Below are 18,898 nucleotides of genomic sequence, written 5' to 3' on the forward strand. Positions count from 1 at the left end.
TATTCATATATATATCAGATCAAAATTATTTCGCATCTTATTTAATTTTTATTTTTTTTTTTACCAGGTAAAGTAATCTAATAATCATTAACATTGAATATATTGTATATCATGATCCATTTATTCACTATTTATTATACATTATTAATATTATCAAAGAATGGTAAGAAAAATATATATGCATATGATTAAATTAATTTTTTTTATTGATTACATAATAATAATATATTTTGAGCAGGTTGTTTAAATTTCTTTTTCAAATTCAATCAATTTTTAATTAATTTATTGAATATAAAATATTATCATGACAAATATATCTAGGTATCTTAAATTTAATATTTTAAATATACAAACCTTAAAGTTTCCATCGAAATAAAGATTTTTTGCCTTATTCAATCGTTTTAAAACATCATTATCAGCAAAAAAAAGAATCGTTCCTTCGTCTCCATTACTTGGATACAACAATGCTTGGTAATATTTTTTATATTCGTGGTGTTTAGATAATTTTTCTGCTAACTCTTCAAGGGATTTAGCCTCTGTAATCCAATTATTTTTTCTAACATGGTTAATTATTCCCGCAGCAACACGCAATGGTACAGCCAGAGCAGCATTTGGATAACTTAAAAATACAATTAAATAGTTGTCAATAAATATATAAATCAGTAAACGAAAATTCTATTTTACAATAATAATTAATGATAATATAGAATTATTTATGATAAATTCAATGCTTGCCTTTTAATGACCTGGTCGTATATTACTTGAGATTTTCCAGGATGTTTTGCTGCATCTCGCAGTTTGTTTTTCATAGCATCAATTTCGATTACATTGGGTTTAGGATCATGCTCATGACCTTTTTTTCCTGGATTTAAAATTAATTTGCCATTGATGTTGCGTGTAATTCGTACATCACAATGGTACAGTTTTGATTTCTTATAGCTGCATTCATATGTTTTCTTTGTAGAATTATTGTTGGCTGGTTTATAAAATATATTATCTTTGTAAAGGTATTTATATGTGCCCTGTTTTATTCCATGAAGACGCTGCAAATCAGCATCAATCTACAAATTATTAATTTTATTTAGTTTTTAACATTCATATATACATAGATATACATAGCTATATAAATAATGTTTTAAATGTTTTTAAAAAATTATATTCAGTGATATATTAAAAATATACTTGGAAAAATCGTTTACTTCTGTAGATGCTAGATATTTTAAGATAATTTCGAAATTACCCAAAAAGTTACTTGAAAAAAGTTTTACTAATTATATATTATGACATATAATAATATATTTATTTTGGCATGTAAATTGAATTATACATTACTGGTAGTTTTTTAATTCACATAATGATAATTTCTACAGATTTTTCTTGGGGCAAATATTAAAAAAAAAAAAATATTCATCGATTAATACATCGAATAACCTTTTGAAAATTTGACCAGAGGTTCATTATTATATAACAATAATAAAACAATGAATATTGTAAAGTTATTAGATGTAATTGTTTATAATAATAATTATTCAAAGTAAAAAAAATAAGAAAAAAACTTTTTTTTTTTGCTAATTTTTTTTTTTTTACAAGTAATTACGTCTAATAACTTTACAATGTAAATTGTTTTATTAATTACATGACGTAATGAACCTGTGGTCGAATTTTAATCAAGTTATTCAATGTATTAGTATGTGTAAATGATTTTTTGAGTTGTATGTGTAAGTGTGTTTAAACGCATTGTCCCGCGGTATTTTAATTTTTTTCTAACACTAATACATCGAATAACCTTTTAAAAATTTTACCAGAGGTTCATTATTATATAACAATAATGAAACAATAAATATTGTAAAGTTATTAGACGTAACTTTACAATGTTGATTGTTTTATCAATTACATGATGTAATGAATTTTTATCAAGTTATTTAATGTATGAGTATTTGTAAATAAGTTATTAGACGTAATTACTTGTAAAAAAAAAAATAAGCAAAAAAAAAATTTTTTGATGTGTAAACGTCTTTAGGCGCGGGTTGGGTTAGAGTAAAAGGAAAAAACATAGAGTTTAGACGTCAGATCCGGTAACGGATCTGGGCAGGAATCCATTTTCTGTTTGCGTTTTTACATGGCTGCCATAATTCTAAACATGGCTGCCGTAATTTTAAACATGGCGCCTCCATGATCCAAGCTTTGAACACTAGATACACTACACACACATTACACACAGCTACATTTTTCAGTGATATTTTGGCAATATATAGTAATTTCGAGTGATTTAAACGCGCGTGTGAATTAAACATTGTCGAGCGGGTGGATTAAATGACGGAGGCGCCATGTTTAGAATTATGGCAGCCATGTAAAAACGCAAACTTTTGCGTGTCGTGAGTTCGCACCCTCAGTCTACATTGCGCCTTGCAGCGCCATGGTAATCGGTCGGTAACCGTTCCCATCAGCCGTTCTGTAGTATAGATGAATTTAAATGCGCGTATTTATATATTTAATTTATTTATTATTATATATATATATGCGCCGTTGTATATATTAATATACAAGTATTGTATTTGTATGTATGTATTGTATGCAAGTATTTTTCATTTACAAGATTAATATACCTATTATTATTGTTTATATAAAATAATATTTCCTAAATACAAAACATAATATTGAATTATTATACAATAATAATTTATTTATAATATTGACTAATTTTATGTTTTAAATAAAGAGAAATAGACATTGATGACTGATGTGTTAGTTTGAAAGAGAAAATTATTATTGTAATTGTACAGAAGAATTTCAGAAGATATTATCATAACCGAGACAACATGTTTTTTTATTCGGTTTTTATAGAAAATTTTCTCACGATTACGGGAAAAATACGGAAAAAATTCCTACGAATGCGCAGTGGTTAAAAATGGAGTTGAAATATGAAAAAAACGGCTATTTATCGGTTATAAATCGTGTAGTTATTGAAATAACGATTAATTCTCGAATTTAATAATGGCCATCAATGAATCTCGTCAAGTAAAAAAAAAAGTCAACATAAAAAAATTCGATATCGCGAATAGTTTTCGAGTTATAATAACTTATATATTTCGATATATTAAGTTTTTTTTTTAAATATTAATAAAGGCAATCGATAAAACTCGCCAAGCTCAAAAAAAAGCCCAATAAAAATTTTTATATCTCGAATAGTTATCAAATTATCGATATTTTTTTTAAAATGTATACAATTTTTTTTTCTCAAAAAAAAAAGTTGAAATTTTTGTTGTTTTTTTCAAAAAAACTGCTAATTATTGATTGTCGCGTATTGTTAAAAAAATGAATTGACGCATAGAAGGACGTCGGAGGTAACTGCTAATTATTGATTGTCGCGTATTGTCAAAAAAATGAATTGACGCATAGAAGGACGTCGGAGGTAACTTGATGAAACTTAGAAAAAATAAGAAGCCTCGTGGTCTAGTGGTCAAGGCGTTTGCCCAGAAAGCAAAAGACCCGGGTTCGATTCCCGGCGGGGGAACTTCGATATTTTTTCTAAGTTTCTGGTTTTTTTCAAAGCACGAATATATATTTTTTTTGCGAAAATAATGAATATATCCAAGTTTTTTTTACGTGGTCGCTAGGTTTTTTACTTAGCTATATTTTTTACTTAGCTATTTGTTTTACTTAGCTATATTTTTTACTTAGCTATATTTATAGCCAAACACACAATACCTACATAATTTTACCAGCTATATCTTTTACTTAGCTATATTTTTTACTTAGCTATTTTTTTTACTTAGCTATATTTTTATAGCCGAACACACAATATCTACATAATTTTACCAGCTATATTTTCAACTTAGCTATATTTTTAACTTAGCTATATTTTTTACTTAGCTATATTTTTTACTTAGCTTTATTTTTTTACTTAGCTCTATTATATTATCAATTATGAAAAAAATTATCATTAACATTAGAAAGATATCGATAATTCGAAAACTATTCGCGCGATCAAAAAATTGTATTCGATTTTTTTTTCTCCTTGATGAGTTTAATCGACTTCCATTATTGAATGAATTAATAAAAAAAAATCGATATATCGAAATTTTAAAAAATATTATAACTTGAAAACTATTCGAGATATTGAAATTTTTTTAAAAACATTTTCTTCTCCCCGACGATCTCTATTGATTGCCATTATTAAATTTGAGAATAATTCGTTATTTCAATAACTATACGACATTCAACCGATAAATAGCCGTTTTTTTTCATATTTCAACTTCATTATTAACCACTTTGCGCATTCGTAGGAATTTTTCGTAGAAACACGCCGAAGATGTTTACACATAATAAACCCGCGAGTCTAGATGGCTCACAAAATTTTTTTTATATTAAGTTATATGTAAAAGGATTTATTTTTGAATATCTAAATCAGCTGCCAGAAGCATCTGTCTATAGAGCAAAAAAGCTAACATATTTTTAAATTTGACCACAAAACAATTAACATTGTAAAATGATTAGACGTAATTACTTGTAAAAAAAAAAAAATTAGCAAAAAAAAAAAGTTTTTTTCTTATTTATTTGATTTTAAATAATTATTATTATAAACAATTACATCTAATAACTTTACAATATTTATTGTTTTGTCATTGTTATGTTATAATAAACCTCTGATTAAATTTTCAAAACGTTATTCGATGTATTAGTGTTAGAAAAAATTAAAAATACCGCGGGAATATTCCAAACTGTCTCATGGTACTTATAAATGTTAAAAAAAAAAATCTGTCTTTTTTTAATAAAATATTTAAAAAAAAAAAAAAAAAAAAAATGTAAAGTTATTCAAACAAAATCATTCGAAAGAAAGAAAAAAGAAAGATTATTAAAAAAAAATTAATATTTTACATTATAAAAATTATAGAATGAAAAAAAAAAAAAATCTATTCAATTTTTTTTTTCACTAAAATTTTGGGGCAACGTAGTTTGAGCCGGCCCTGTTAGAGTGGCTGATTTGGTGAGTAGTGTACATAGGAGAGTTCTGGACCAGCCCCCTGCTGTGCCCCCCCTTCCCCCCGCGAAACCCGCGACCCCCCACTGTGATTCACGGGTGATTTCCCGGAATCCGCGAGGGCCCACCTCAGTGGTCCGCGAATTAATTAATTAATTAGAGCACCGTCATCATGGGGGGTCCCGATTTAATTTCGTAAGATTGCATAATGGATTTCTATTATTATTTTTATTATTATTATATTATTTATTTATTATTTATTTATTTATTTTATTTATTTATTTATTTATTTTTTTTTCATGGGAGGCCATCTTGAATTTTTAAATTTTTAAATGCCCGCGGAATATGTCGGTAAAATAGTTTTGAATTATTATTTTTTTTTCATAGGAGGCCATCTTGAATTTTTTAATTTTGAATTTTTAAATGCCTGCGGGATATGTCAGTAAAATAGTTCTTATTATAGAGAAAAAAAAATTTTCCCCAACCGGGATTTGAACTCGGACCCTTGGCATGAGAGTTTACACGCTATCCTCTGAAACAAACATGAGATTATGCTATATCCTATCGGTAAAAGAATATTCCTTCATATATTATACAATGAAGAACTAAATTGCCTTCGATAGCTCAGTTGGTAGAAGCAATGGACTGTAATTAGTTTGATTAAAATATAAGAGATATCCAGAGGTCGCTGGTTCGAATCCGGCTCGAAGGAATATTTTTTTTTTTTTTTTTCTATTTTATATTGATATATAAAAACAATGTTGATGAAATTAAAAAAAATTTGTCTTGATGATGGTTCGAACTGAGGACCAATCATTTTATAGGTTGGAACCTTAGCTCTTGCATCATCAAGACAAATTACAGAAAGTATTGTAAGTAGTTTCATTATTTCATCAACTATTTGATGTTTGTAAAATAAGTTGTAGAGGGGGTAAAAAAATGGTAGGGGTAAATAGGAAGTGGAAGGGATAGAAAAAAGAGGGGAGTGGTTATTCAGAGGTATAAAAGAAATTTCATCAGTTCAGAACTGGTCACTATTCAGTTGAGTTGAGTTGAGTTGAATAGATATATATTGAAACAAAATGTCAGCATTCATTGATTTTCAAGGATTTCAAGAACCTCAAGGTTTATTTTTGTTGTAAAAGAATTGGTTATTCAACCTTTAAATTCTAGATCTTCACCAACTAACTGAAGAGTATAAAAAAACTGTGAATATATGTGAAAAAGATTATCATAAGATATCTTGGGAAGCTGGTCATGATCAATATAATAACGTATTAACAATCAATGAAGAATTAGTTGGAAAATTTAATTATTTATTTGTCAAAGGTAAAGATAAAAGAAATGGTTAACATTTATTTTACGTTTTAATCCAATGACAATTTTTAATTTGGAAGACTTGGGATGTCCAGATATAAAAATATTAGAGATGGAACATCCAGCAATACGACATATGAATTCACATCCTTTATGCAGTTCTTACAAATGTGCATATGAAAATGCACAGAGATACAAATACTGGTATATTAAAAAATTTTCAACAAGAGCCAACATGAAAAAATCCATTTTACATTTTTGTGCAGTTGAAAATATAACTGACTTGACACAAAAAGATATTGCTGCACTTCCAGTGATGGCTATTATAAAATTTGCATCACATCAAATTGATGAAATTTGGGAAAAATTATTAGTAGAACAACGTTCAAATCCAACAATTTCAAAATTAAAACGATGTAAAAAACATCCAATACAAAATAATTGTGAAGATGATGTTGGAATATCTTATTATGTACTAGAAAAAGATTGTTTAAAATGTAAAGAAGGAACTGACAATGGAGAATTGAATTTTATTAATGAATAAATGATGCAAAACCGAATTTTTAAAAGTTGTTAATTTTTTTTTTAGAATTATCCTTCCTTCCTTTAAATATAAGATATGAAAAAATAAAGATTTAGTTTGTATAATAAAATAATAATAGAAACAAGTTTCAACAAGTTTTAACATGTTTGAACAGAAAAAGAAAAAAATTCTGTCTAGATTTCATTGTTATAAAAATTGATGAATCATCTGACGATGATGGATTAAAAGATTAAATTTTAGAAAATATACTGAAACATGTTCAAACAGGAATTATTAGCTTTTTCTCAAAAAAATATTTTTTTACATCTATTGTTATAAATTCCATGAAGAAGATTATAGGACTAAAAGATTAAAAGATTAGAATAATAGAAAGTAAAAATTATTTTCTGAGAAGAAAAATTTTTAGTCGGGATAAGCATCACCTGATTTTTCCTTCTCCCACAAAATTTAAACCAATCACAACGTTCCCCCACTCTTAAAAAATTTATAGTAGGGATAAGCATAACCTGTTTTTCCCTTCTCCCACAAAATATTAACCAATCAAAACGTTCCCCCACTCTTAGTGAAAAGAGGAAAGGGAACTTTTTCGTTGGTGGGGGACCTGAGATTTAGTATATATTCTCGTGCACAGAGACTAAGCATCACTCATCGTTCAGTCCATCAGCTGTAGTGCGCCCAGTCTTAGAAACCAACAAGTAAGTTTTATCATATATTTATAAATTTTTATTAACTTATTGATATTATCATTGTTTTTTAATTATTTTTTTAACTAAAAAATAACTTTTCCATTTACAGATATTAAAAATGGGTTTTGCAAAAGCAAAAAAACTTCAAAAAGCTAACGAACGCAAATCATTAAAAGATTTTAAGAGAAAAGTAGTTTATAAAATTACTAAAGTAGCGAGATTTCCAACATCAAAGTATGGTCCAGCGCTAACAGTTGAAATAAACAATGAAAATTATGCATATCTACCAAAAAGATTTGCTACACATTTCAATCAAGATGATCAAGAATTTAAGGAGCTAGAAAATGCTGTCAAGAAAGGAACACTAACCATGGTTCTTGATGGTGAAAATAACCAAGATGTAATATTAGATGATAGTACATATGATCTACGTGATTTCGATGATGATGAGGAAATGTGAATAAATAAATAAATAAATAAATACACTAAATCAAATTATTTTCGTTTGTTTTTATTTAATTAAAACCATAGGTTACAATTAATTTATGTTAACTTATGTACTATTCCACTTATTGGTCTATATTCAATTATTTTATCATGTAAAATTAAGCAATATGCTGTCGTTCCTTGAGGAAAATTTTCTTTTGATTCAAATTCCAAGCGTACATCTACAGCACCAGTCTTCAAAAACTCATTTTGTTTACTACAATCAATAACAATTAATGGAGATTTTTTAATAAAATTATCTTTTGTTACTAAATCTATTTTTGAGCCATAGTAAGACTCTGCAAAATTAGCATACATATCATATAATAAAGCAAATTGATTTTTTTCAATATCAAGATTCAAATTCCCATATGAAAAGATAAGAATTAAGATAAAGTTTAACATTTGTTATTTTACAATGATCAAAATGTGTTACATCTTTTTGCCAATCATTTTTTCTATTTGATTGAAAACCAAGAATAACATAACGTGGCTTTTCCAGTTGAGTTGCAGTTTTCACTGTCCATATATGATGAGTTGTTTGTGGCAGCAATGGATACTCATATAAGTCCCACGATCTAAATCCAATAGAAATGACAGGATCTTTTTGTATATATTTCATTATATCAATTTTATTTTTGTTTGATAACATTATATACGGTACAAGCCATTCAGCTTTTGTAAGTTTTAAATCAAATTCTGGCATATTAGGAACTCTCTCATTATCTCGTACGATCGCATTCAAATTTGAACGTGATCGTATCATAATGAGTTCATGTTTCGCATTGACAATTATTTTTTGATAATCTTCAGCAAAGCCAAAAATTATATTTAATGGAACGCATATATCAAAATATCCATCATCATTTATCAATTTCATACCATTTTGATTTATCCACCCTGCATTTTCATAATTCATTCTTGAACTTAATGACAAATAATTTTTCATTGTAGATGTTATACCAACATTCTTTGATTTATCAATTAAAACTCCATTTAATTCATAACGCATTTCATCAAACAAAAAACACATAGCATTATTTACTAACGTTAAAGGATAAATATCAGCAAGTGGATCTTCTGCATTTGCAGCAACACGTTCTTGCGTTAATTTTCCACTCATACGTATGTAGCTTTTTGATGGTAGAACAAACAAATCTTGATTCTGTATTGATATTCTTATTTCATCACTATTATCGAAGCTCGTTGATCCAAATGACTGATGAGCATGTAGCTCATAGTTGGATATTTCATTGTTAAATTGAACTGGCGCGTTTATATCGAAAATATTTTCATCACTCATTTTGACGTGTAAAACAATTAAGACAAGTTATATTTATCCAATTAAAGTTCCAAAATTTTTTTTTACTTTTAGACCTAGACTCTGCAGGTAATTTATATTCTGAGATGTCAACTTCTTGACTGCTCGATTCAGACTGACTGGAGGTGTCCATGATGTGCTGCTTTTATACGATGCCCCACGTTTTATAGCGCGTGAATTGAAGCAAATTCCCATTCCTATGATTTTACGTGTAACGTAATGGTTATAGTTTCACCACGGAAATTTACTAATTTTCCGTTTTGATCAACAATTTTTAATTGTAAATGATCAATGGTTTTAACAGTAATTGGTAAATAGATTGGATTAGCTGGTACTTCAATTATTTTATAACCAGGTGGTACAGCAGGAAAAGAGTTATATATTGTATGAACTTTTTGTTGATTCACGTAAGCTCCTGTTGTAATGTTGCACTCGATTCTCAATGTATTCACTTTTAAAATATTAATCGGGTAGTTTGATTCATATTTTGTTTTAGAACTCAATATTCTCGGTGTAAATCCTAGTAAACGTGCTGGTGATTTTGGTTTTACAAAATCAATGTCTCTTTCACTTGTAATATATGAATGTAGAGTATTTTTATTATATGTAATTTTGATATTATATTTTTCTAAGTAAGCAGCTAGATCATCTATTTCATAACTTCCAGTTGGTATTTCAATTGTATCATAACTGTTCAAATATGTAATCATATTATTTTCATGATCGATATTTGGTAATGAATTAAATGATAAAAATGAAATAAGTGCTAATGAATAATTTTTTTCACTTGATAATTGTATGGGTGGAAAGTAATCAGTTTCTAAGACTGAAGATTTACCGGTGAGAGTTAAAGTAAACGTATCGTTCATTGTCAAGGTTGATAAATAACTGATTGGAAATTTTCTTTTCTTCTGCTTTTATAGTTTTCCTGTGAGAAATGCGAGACATAAATGTCCACAATTATACGTATTCCAATCTTGATAACGTTTATGATTATAATTGATGCTACCAACATTAAGATAACTGACAAGATCTTTCGGTGGCTGTAAGTTGCCAAAACTATCAAAGTATATTGCTGAATTATTATTGAGTTTTTTATATGCTACCCAATGTGTTCCAGGATTCCTTTTATCATCTAAATTAATGATTCCACACTCTTGTTTCCAAGGTCCATCTTTTGGCATATCATTTCGCATAAAAACTCCACGGAAATTAGCAATTTTTGATTGTTTAGCAAATTTTAATAAATCACCATCAGTTAAAGCTCTTTGTGGTAGCATCAGTTGAAGTTTTTTGGAGAGAGATAAAGTCCCATACCGCTTTTATGTGGTGTTAAATAAAGTCCTTTTCCTATTGCAATTGATTCCATCATTTTATTGTGTCGCTTATTTTCATTTAATTGTTCTTTACTTGTCTTTACTGCATTGATAGCTTTGACAACACCAGATGCTCCACCAACTAATCCACCCAATGCTGATATAGCTGAGAAAATCGGGATTAAAAGTGGTAGTGCACCACCGATATGTTTAGCAACTGGTAAAACTCTAGGTACTGTAATAGCTTTCTTGCCACCATTTTTTTTAATAGCTGCTCTCGCACTGTTTATTGCTGATTTAATTGCAACTGATGAATTATTTGATCCCTTCATTGCTTGTTTTGCTGCTTGTACGATTTTTGAAAATGATATTTTCTTTTTTGTTATTTTCTTTTTTTTAACTGCACGTTTTTTTTTATTTTTTATTAATTTTCCTCCAGTCTTTTTTTTTATTTTTCTATTTTTCAACGAAGATAATGGTTTTTTTTTTTTTCTCGTACATTTCTTTTTCTTTTTTTCATTAACACAACCCATACCAAATTTTGATTTTACTTTCATTGCTCCAGTAACGAATGTAGCTGCTGCTCTCTCACTTAAACTTGCGTCTTTAGAAAAAATACGTTTAGCTGCTTCACGAGCTAAAATATCATCAGCTGCGTTTCTTGCCTTGATATCGTTGCGATTTTTTGAATAAGCAATATCGTGATTTTTACAGGCTGCGTCCAAAGGATTAATTCCCGGATCTCCTCTTGCTAAACGTTTTTCTAACTTGGTACCTGGTCCACAATATGAATAACCAGGCAGATGGAGTTCGAATGGTAACTTGTTGATTATTTTATTGAGTATTCCTTTTCCACAACGTTTTTTGTTCTTTTTCTTTTTTGATGTATGCTCAATCATAGCTTATAACAGACTGATTTGCTTTGGTATAAAACGGTTGAATTTATATGATTTGAGCTCAGTGCTCATCACGATGGAATACCAGAAACAAGCTTTAAAATTACCAGTTATAAACTTTGATATAATTACATCGAAAAGTGGTAATGGTTTAAAAGAAAAACGACATGGTGATTTACTACCTAATACAATAAGATGTGCGATAATTGGAGGAAGTAATTGTGGTAAAACGAACGCTTTAATGAGTTTAATTGTTGATCCAAATGGTTTACGATTTGCAAATATTTATATTTATAGTAAATCATTATACCAACCAAAATATCAATATTTAGAAAAGTTACTAGAACCACTTGAAGAAATAAATTATTATAAATTTTCCGACAACGATCAAGTCGTACCAGTTTATATTTGACGACGTTGCAACTGAAAAGCAGGATCATATTAAAGCATTTTTTTGTATGGGAAGACATAAAGCTGTTGATTCATTTTATTTATGTCAATCATATGCGCGAATACCTAAACACTTGATACGTGATAATATTAATTTTTTGATTATCTTTCCACAAGATGATACGAATTTAAAGCATATACATCACGATCATGTTAACATTGATATGGAGTATAGTAAATTCCGGCAGATGTGTGTGGATTGTTGGAAAGAAAAATATTGCTTTCTGTGTATCGATAAAGATAGAGATATAGATAAAGGAAGATATAGAAAAAATTTTGACTGCTTCATAACTATAAATAACAAAACGATTTGTTAAATTTTATTAGTTAATTGTAAAATCGCAAAGGATCAACATGCCTCTTTGTGAGCAAGAACTAGTTGATGAAACAAAATTTTTAAGTGAAATTGAAAAAGTACAAGACGTTATTCGGAAAAAATATCAATTGATAAAATTAGGGAAAGAAAATATATCAGATGCTGCAAATGAATATCTTAAACCTGTTGTCACACCGCTCAACAAATTAGCTGCACAACTGCCAACAACAACGGTTAGCAAAAAATCATTAATTGATGATGATAAATCATTTCCGGATGAAAAAAATACGAATGATAAAAAAAAAAATAATTCAACACATGAGGACAATTTTAGTACTTCTGATATTGAAGAATCAGTTTATGAACAAGAAGCTGAATATGATACTGCTGATGAAGGCGAGGAAACATTTGTGGAAGAATCAAATAGAGATTTAATAGATGATTACTTAGGAAAAATCAATAGTATACAGTGGGATAAAGATTATGGTGTTAAAAAAGTGAAATCTGACTACAAAATTGGAAATGCGAAAATTTTCTTTAACGATGATGAATTAAATATTTTTGATACACTATACAAAATAACACCTGGATTAATGGAATTATTATTTATCAAATCACCAGACAGAAGAACTATTACTGATATTGATGAAAAAAATTATAATGAAATTATTAATAATACAAATGCACATCATCAATATCATAGATCTAATATGCCAATAAAAAATTCAGCATCTCGGAAATACATTGATTTTATTGCACCTCATAAGAATGATAATAATGAGCATTATGGTACTGGATTATTACCAACGGTTATGACTCTTAGAAAAAATAATCCAACTAGAGTCAATTATATCTATTGGGACGATCCGAATGAACTTGTTGATCGATTACGATTATTAGTAGCATCAAGAACAGCTGGTAATCCGAATCATGATAATGAGATCATGTCAATTATTGAAGAGTTGAGAGAATGTGGATTAATATATTAATATATTAATATAAAAAAATCAGTCTGTATACATCCGTCAGTGAACTATGACTGATTATAAAAGACGTTGTGCGTGAGTTACACGCTCCAGCAAGAAAAATTTTTACGACGTAAAGTTGATATTCGTGATAAGGATGAAACGTGGCAAGCTGATCTTGTTGAAATGATTGAACATTCAAAGATCAATTCTGGATATAATTATATTTTAACAGTCATTGATATTTTCTCAAAATTCAGCTGGGCTGTTGGACTCAAAAATAAAACTGGAAAAGAGGTAACAGCAGCAATGGAATCAATATTCAAAAAAGGTCGAATATGCAAAAATCTTCATGTGGATCAAGGAAAAGAATTTTATAATTCAACATTCAAAACAATGTTGAAAAAATATAATGTTCATATGTATTCAACATTTACTCATTTAAAAGCATCAATAGTTGAACGATTCAATAGAACACTAAAAAACAAAATGTTTTTTGAATTTAGCATGCAAGGAAATTATAAATGGTTGAAATTGCTGCCAGAATTAATTAAAAAATATAATAATACAAAACATCGCACAATTAAAATGAAACCAGTTGAAGTTGTTGGTAAAAATATTAAAATATTAAAACAAACTGTATTTAAAAGTTTAAATCATTGTCATGTTAAAATCAAATTTAAATTAAATCAACATGTAAGAATAAGTAAATATAAGCATGTCTTTGATAAAGGATATAAACCAAATTGGACAAACGAAATATTCACAATTACTAAAATTAATAAAACATCACCTGTAACGTATAAGCTTAAAGACTATCAAGGAAATCCAATACAAGGAAGCTTTTATACTGAAGAGCTACAAAAAGTTCGACATTCTGACATTTATTTGATTGAAAAAGTTTTGAAAAGACGAGGGAATAAAATGTATGTAAAATATCTTGGATTTGACAATAGTCATAATCAGTGGATAGATAATCAATAAACTAATAAATAAAAAAGCAACGTGTATTTATTTTCTAACATTAATTTTCATTATATACATTTATACAACTTTTATTTACATCATTCATATTTTCTTTTATATATACTTTTACTCAAACACATTCGTTCAACAGGTATATAACCCCATGGCAAAGTGTCAGTCTCACCATCAATTAGCTGTCGTTTATCATCTTGCCAACTGAGAGCAGGTTTTTCAGTTGTTCTTGTTGTTACTTCATGTTTATGAGATCTTATTATATTTTGTTGTTTCTTTAAAATAACATGATTAATTAAACAATTTTTATAATCATTAAAAGTTATTTGCCTTACAGTTGATCTTTTTACACCCTTTGCTCTCATATGAACATGATTTTTTAATGAATCATTTTCATTCACTATAACATATGAGTATAATTTACTTCGTAAACCAATGAATTCCTTCATTATTTTTCCGTTATTTTCATCTTTCATAATACCAATAACTTTTTTATTTTTTAAAGGAATTCCATATTGATTATTTTCTGGATAATCAGATGTATCAAATTTATCAGGATTATTACGTATCAAATCATATATTATGACTAAATATGTGGTAAACAGCAGAATCAGTATCACCATATGAATATTTGACTTCATCTCCATATTCTGGTTTTATAAAATTATAATGAAAATCATACATATATGTTTTTGACATTTCCAAAATAGAAAGTCCAAGATAAATCGGTTTATCTAAAAGTATCCTTGTTGGTTTCATCACAATGATTACAAGATCATCAATGATTAAATGACTGTGAAAGTTTGGCTTTGATATATAAAATCTTGCTCCACCTCTACCACCATATTTTTGTACAAGTTTTATCGATTTACGAGTTCTTACAGATTCAAGAGTTTTACCATAAATTGCATTGATGAATAATTTTCTAAGATCTTTTTCAAATGCATTACGAGCTTGTTTTCGTAACTCTGTGTTGAGATCAATATATGGTTTAAGCCATGCACTTTGTTCAAATTTTAAAACACGATGAACTTTAGTAATAATCATCCCCAAAGAACAATATTGTTTCAAGTTCCTATAATGGATAACATAATTTTTTTTATTGTCTAGAGTTGCCAGTAGTTTTGGAGTTTTACTGGTTTCTAGAGGTGGTTTTTCGCGTACTGGTGCTAACGGAAAATCTTTATGATGATGATGCAAACTTGTAGGATAATCTAAATCAACTTCAAGAATGTATCCGCATTTTGAATTATCAGCAATTGAATTTAATGTGAATATATCAAAGTTATCAATCCATTGAAATTTACATGTTGGAAGATATTCCCTCATTGCAGCTCCGTACATATTGTTTAAATCGAAATACATTAAAAATGACTCTTCTTCTTCAATATTATATTCACTGCCCATATATCGATTATTAGCTCTTCCATATCGATTTGAGACTTGTGATAAACCACCTCTTATACCTTGCTCAATAAACAACATCATTTCAGGATCTGTTAACAATTCTAGTTCAATCTGAGTATATCTCAACATTGCACTAAAACTAAGTCCAGGTAGTGTATAATAATGTGCTGGGTCTAACTTATATGTATTCAAACAATCAGCTCTGAAGCTTTCAAAAACATCAGCTAAAAGGGCAACATCAGTTTGTAGATATAAATCAGAATATTCCCCAAGTGTTTTTATATTGAACTTTTGCCAAACATTTAGAGCATGTGCGTATGCTTCATCAGAAATATTTTCTTCATTCAATTTTGAATAAAATTGATCTTTCGATGGAAGTGTTGTATCATCAAATTTTTCCCATTTGTCAAGATAATCATATGGAAAAACTCCCTTCTTTGTAATTAAATTGAATTCATCAACATTTTTACATAGACTTTTTGTTATTGTTTTTTTATTATTATCTAAATTATTTGATAATGAATCGATGGAACTAGCCATGAATCTATATGAGTCAATGAATCTCAATCTTATTCTAGTACCCTTGACACGTTTTGTAAATGAAATATATCTTTCTTTATTGATTCCAAGTATATCAATTTTACCTTCGAACTGGTTTTTTAATTTTTTAATGATAAAATGTGCATCATAGCCTGTGAGGTTATGAAATACTACTGGGATAATACATGATTCTTGATAATTAATATTGCATATTTGATGGGCGGCACCTCGGTATTCTGAAGTCCAGTGCGAGTGATCACGTACTTTTACGTCATTTTTCGTGAAATTTTTGTTACAAATATAACATTTTTTTGCATTCAAAAATTGTAATTCTTCATCTCGCGTAAGAGACATTGGTTTAATATCATCTATTATTTTATTGACTTGATGAGCAATTTGTTCAAGCTCTGAAATAAACCATTCAATTGAATTTTTACCTCTATGAAGATTGAACTTGGAAAGTGAGTCATCATAACTACACTTTAAATAATATGCTGCACTACTTGGAACATGTTTTTGATAAACTTGATTTTTTTCAAGTTCTTCACTCTGCACTTTTTTCAATAAACATTCTAAATCACCATAAATTATAAACGGTACCGTTAATTGATGTTTATAGCTTATAAATTTTAAAATATTATTTTTTGCAGTCGGTAATAACATTGCACTTTTACATTTTTCACTACATAATTTTTCATGATTATCACAAGATTTTTGAGATTGAAAATGACATAAGCAGCGATCGCAAATTATTTTTTTTCCATTATGTTTAGAAATTTGCGCACTTACTAATCTTGATAAATTTTTAATCCAAGCGAAATGATATTGTGATAAATTTTTTTGTGAATCCAACTCATCATCATCATCATCATCATCATCGTCATCATCATCATTTTTTGCTTCTTCATCTCTTTTGATCATTATGAGATGAATTGTTTCCAAATTAGATTCATTCTTGCTAATATAATATGGTACAATCTTTTCTTTTCTACGTTTTTTATTTTTTTTTTCCTCATCATCATCACTTTCATCATCATCATCATTCTCTATTCCATAAATATTAATTTTCAATTTATTTTTTTTTTCAAAAATTTTGATTTTTTCCCATGTTATGGGGAAAGTGATTTCGCTATGATTTAACGTATCAAAATGTTTTTTATATTGACTCACACGGTCAGCATGGTGAGGCACCTTGTATAAACATGCTAAAACTGACCAAATAAAACAAAAATTGTCTGAATTTTTAACGTTCACAACTGAATGAGTTTTAATTATCCATGATGGCATTTCAACGAAAGATGAATTACCACCTTGCAGTGGTATGTAATCGTTTATTTGGATTTCAAGATGAAGGATTTCATGTAGTTTCCAACCAGATCCATTTAATTCAGCATCTTCAACATCTTCTAAAAAATGTTCAAAATTTTCCTTAAATAGTTGGCTTAGATCTGATGATTGTAAAACCTCAAAACTACCTTCGCTGAAATATTTTGTTTCAACTTCTACACTATTAGTCGAAGGTTTTTCGATTTCATAGTTTAGAGCTAATACAGTATTGACTTTGAGCGCATTTTTATCTTGTAAAATAAGAGCTATCTGACTAATCAACATTTCTTTAGCGTCAGAAAGAAAGTCTTTCACATCTTTATGTTTTAAATTAATTATAATGCTTGTCTTCATTCTGTTTCTGAATACATTTTCTAAATCTTGCCATTCAATGTAATTTTCAGAGGTATCGTTTGATACCTCAACTGTTGAAGATGCACCTGCACCTCGTACTTGCAAACTTTGCAGTCTGAATAAATAAGTTGTCAGTATTCCCACTGTTGCCTGAGTGCATTTTTTATGAGCAGCTGACAGACTTGCACATGATTTATTATAATTTGAAATATCTCTGCGTAATGAAACAATTGTAGAATTGATTTCATAGTGATCTGGAACTTGGTGTAAACGTTCAACTATTTTTCGATAATTCTCTCGAAGTTGTTTGCATTGTGCGTTTAAATCCATTTTATTTTAATATTTGTTGATTAACCTAAAAATCAAAAAAATATTAATGTAGAATGATTGCAAGTAAACAACTAATGATAATTGACTTAAAAAATTTCAAAAAATATGTAAAAATTGCAAAGATAATGATGGATTATAAAAAGATTTTGAGGTTATTTTTTTTTAGAAAAATATTCATGTAAAATGATAGCTAGTGAAAATCTAAGGATAGTTTATTAAAAAATTTTATAAAATATCTTAGGATTATTCAAATATTCATTGATTATTAAATTGTGGGTAAGACTCACCTGATATTTTTTATATAACTATATATCGTTTTGACAGCAGACCACAATAATATTCGTTTGGTTAACCTTAAAAAACGGAAAATATTAATGTAGAATGATTGCATGTAAAAATCTATAGACAATTAACTTAAAAAATATTCAAAATTGCAACGATAATGATGGATTATAAAATGATTTTGAGGTTATTCTTTTATAGAAAAATATTCATGTAAAATGATAGCTAGTGAAAATCTAAGAATAATTGACTTGAAACATTTGGAAAATATTCAGAAATTGACAAGATAATGATGGATTACAACAAAAAAATTTTGAGGTTATTTTATATATTGAAAAATAACAACCTAGTGCAAAAGATATCGTTGTAGAATGATAGCTAGTGAAAATCTAAGGATAGTTTA

The 18,898-nt window shown here is 28.1% G+C and overlaps 2 protein-coding genes across 2 annotated transcripts; one reads left to right on the forward strand and one right to left on the reverse strand.

Moving 5' to 3' along the window:
* The first annotated feature begins 7,345 nt into the window (after positions 1–7,345).
* LOC122849242 lies at positions 7,346–8,355 on the forward strand. The gene is made up of 2 exons (XM_044147920.1): positions 7,346–7,537; positions 7,638–8,355. The coding sequence occupies exon 2, from the start codon at positions 7,647–7,649 to the stop codon at positions 7,986–7,988; it is 342 nt and encodes a 113-aa protein (XP_044003855.1). The 5' UTR covers positions 7,346–7,537; positions 7,638–7,646; the 3' UTR covers positions 7,989–8,355.
* Positions 8,356–14,829: 6,474 nt separating this feature from the next.
* Positions 14,830–17,814, reverse strand: LOC122850432. Its single transcript, XM_044149583.1, has 5 exons — positions 17,376–17,814; positions 16,468–16,775; positions 15,657–16,098; positions 15,393–15,590; positions 14,830–15,287 (listed from the first exon to the last, which is right to left on the reverse strand). The coding sequence occupies exons 1-5, from the start codon at positions 17,812–17,814 to the stop codon at positions 14,830–14,832; spliced, it is 1,845 nt and encodes a 614-aa protein (XP_044005518.1).
* Positions 17,815–18,898: the final 1,084 nt, after the last annotated feature.

Source organism: Aphidius gifuensis, linkage group LG2, assembly GCF_014905175.1.
Source record: "Aphidius gifuensis isolate YNYX2018 linkage group LG2, ASM1490517v1, whole genome shotgun sequence".
Classification (NCBI taxonomy): Eukaryota; Metazoa; Arthropoda; class Insecta; order Hymenoptera; family Braconidae; genus Aphidius; species Aphidius gifuensis.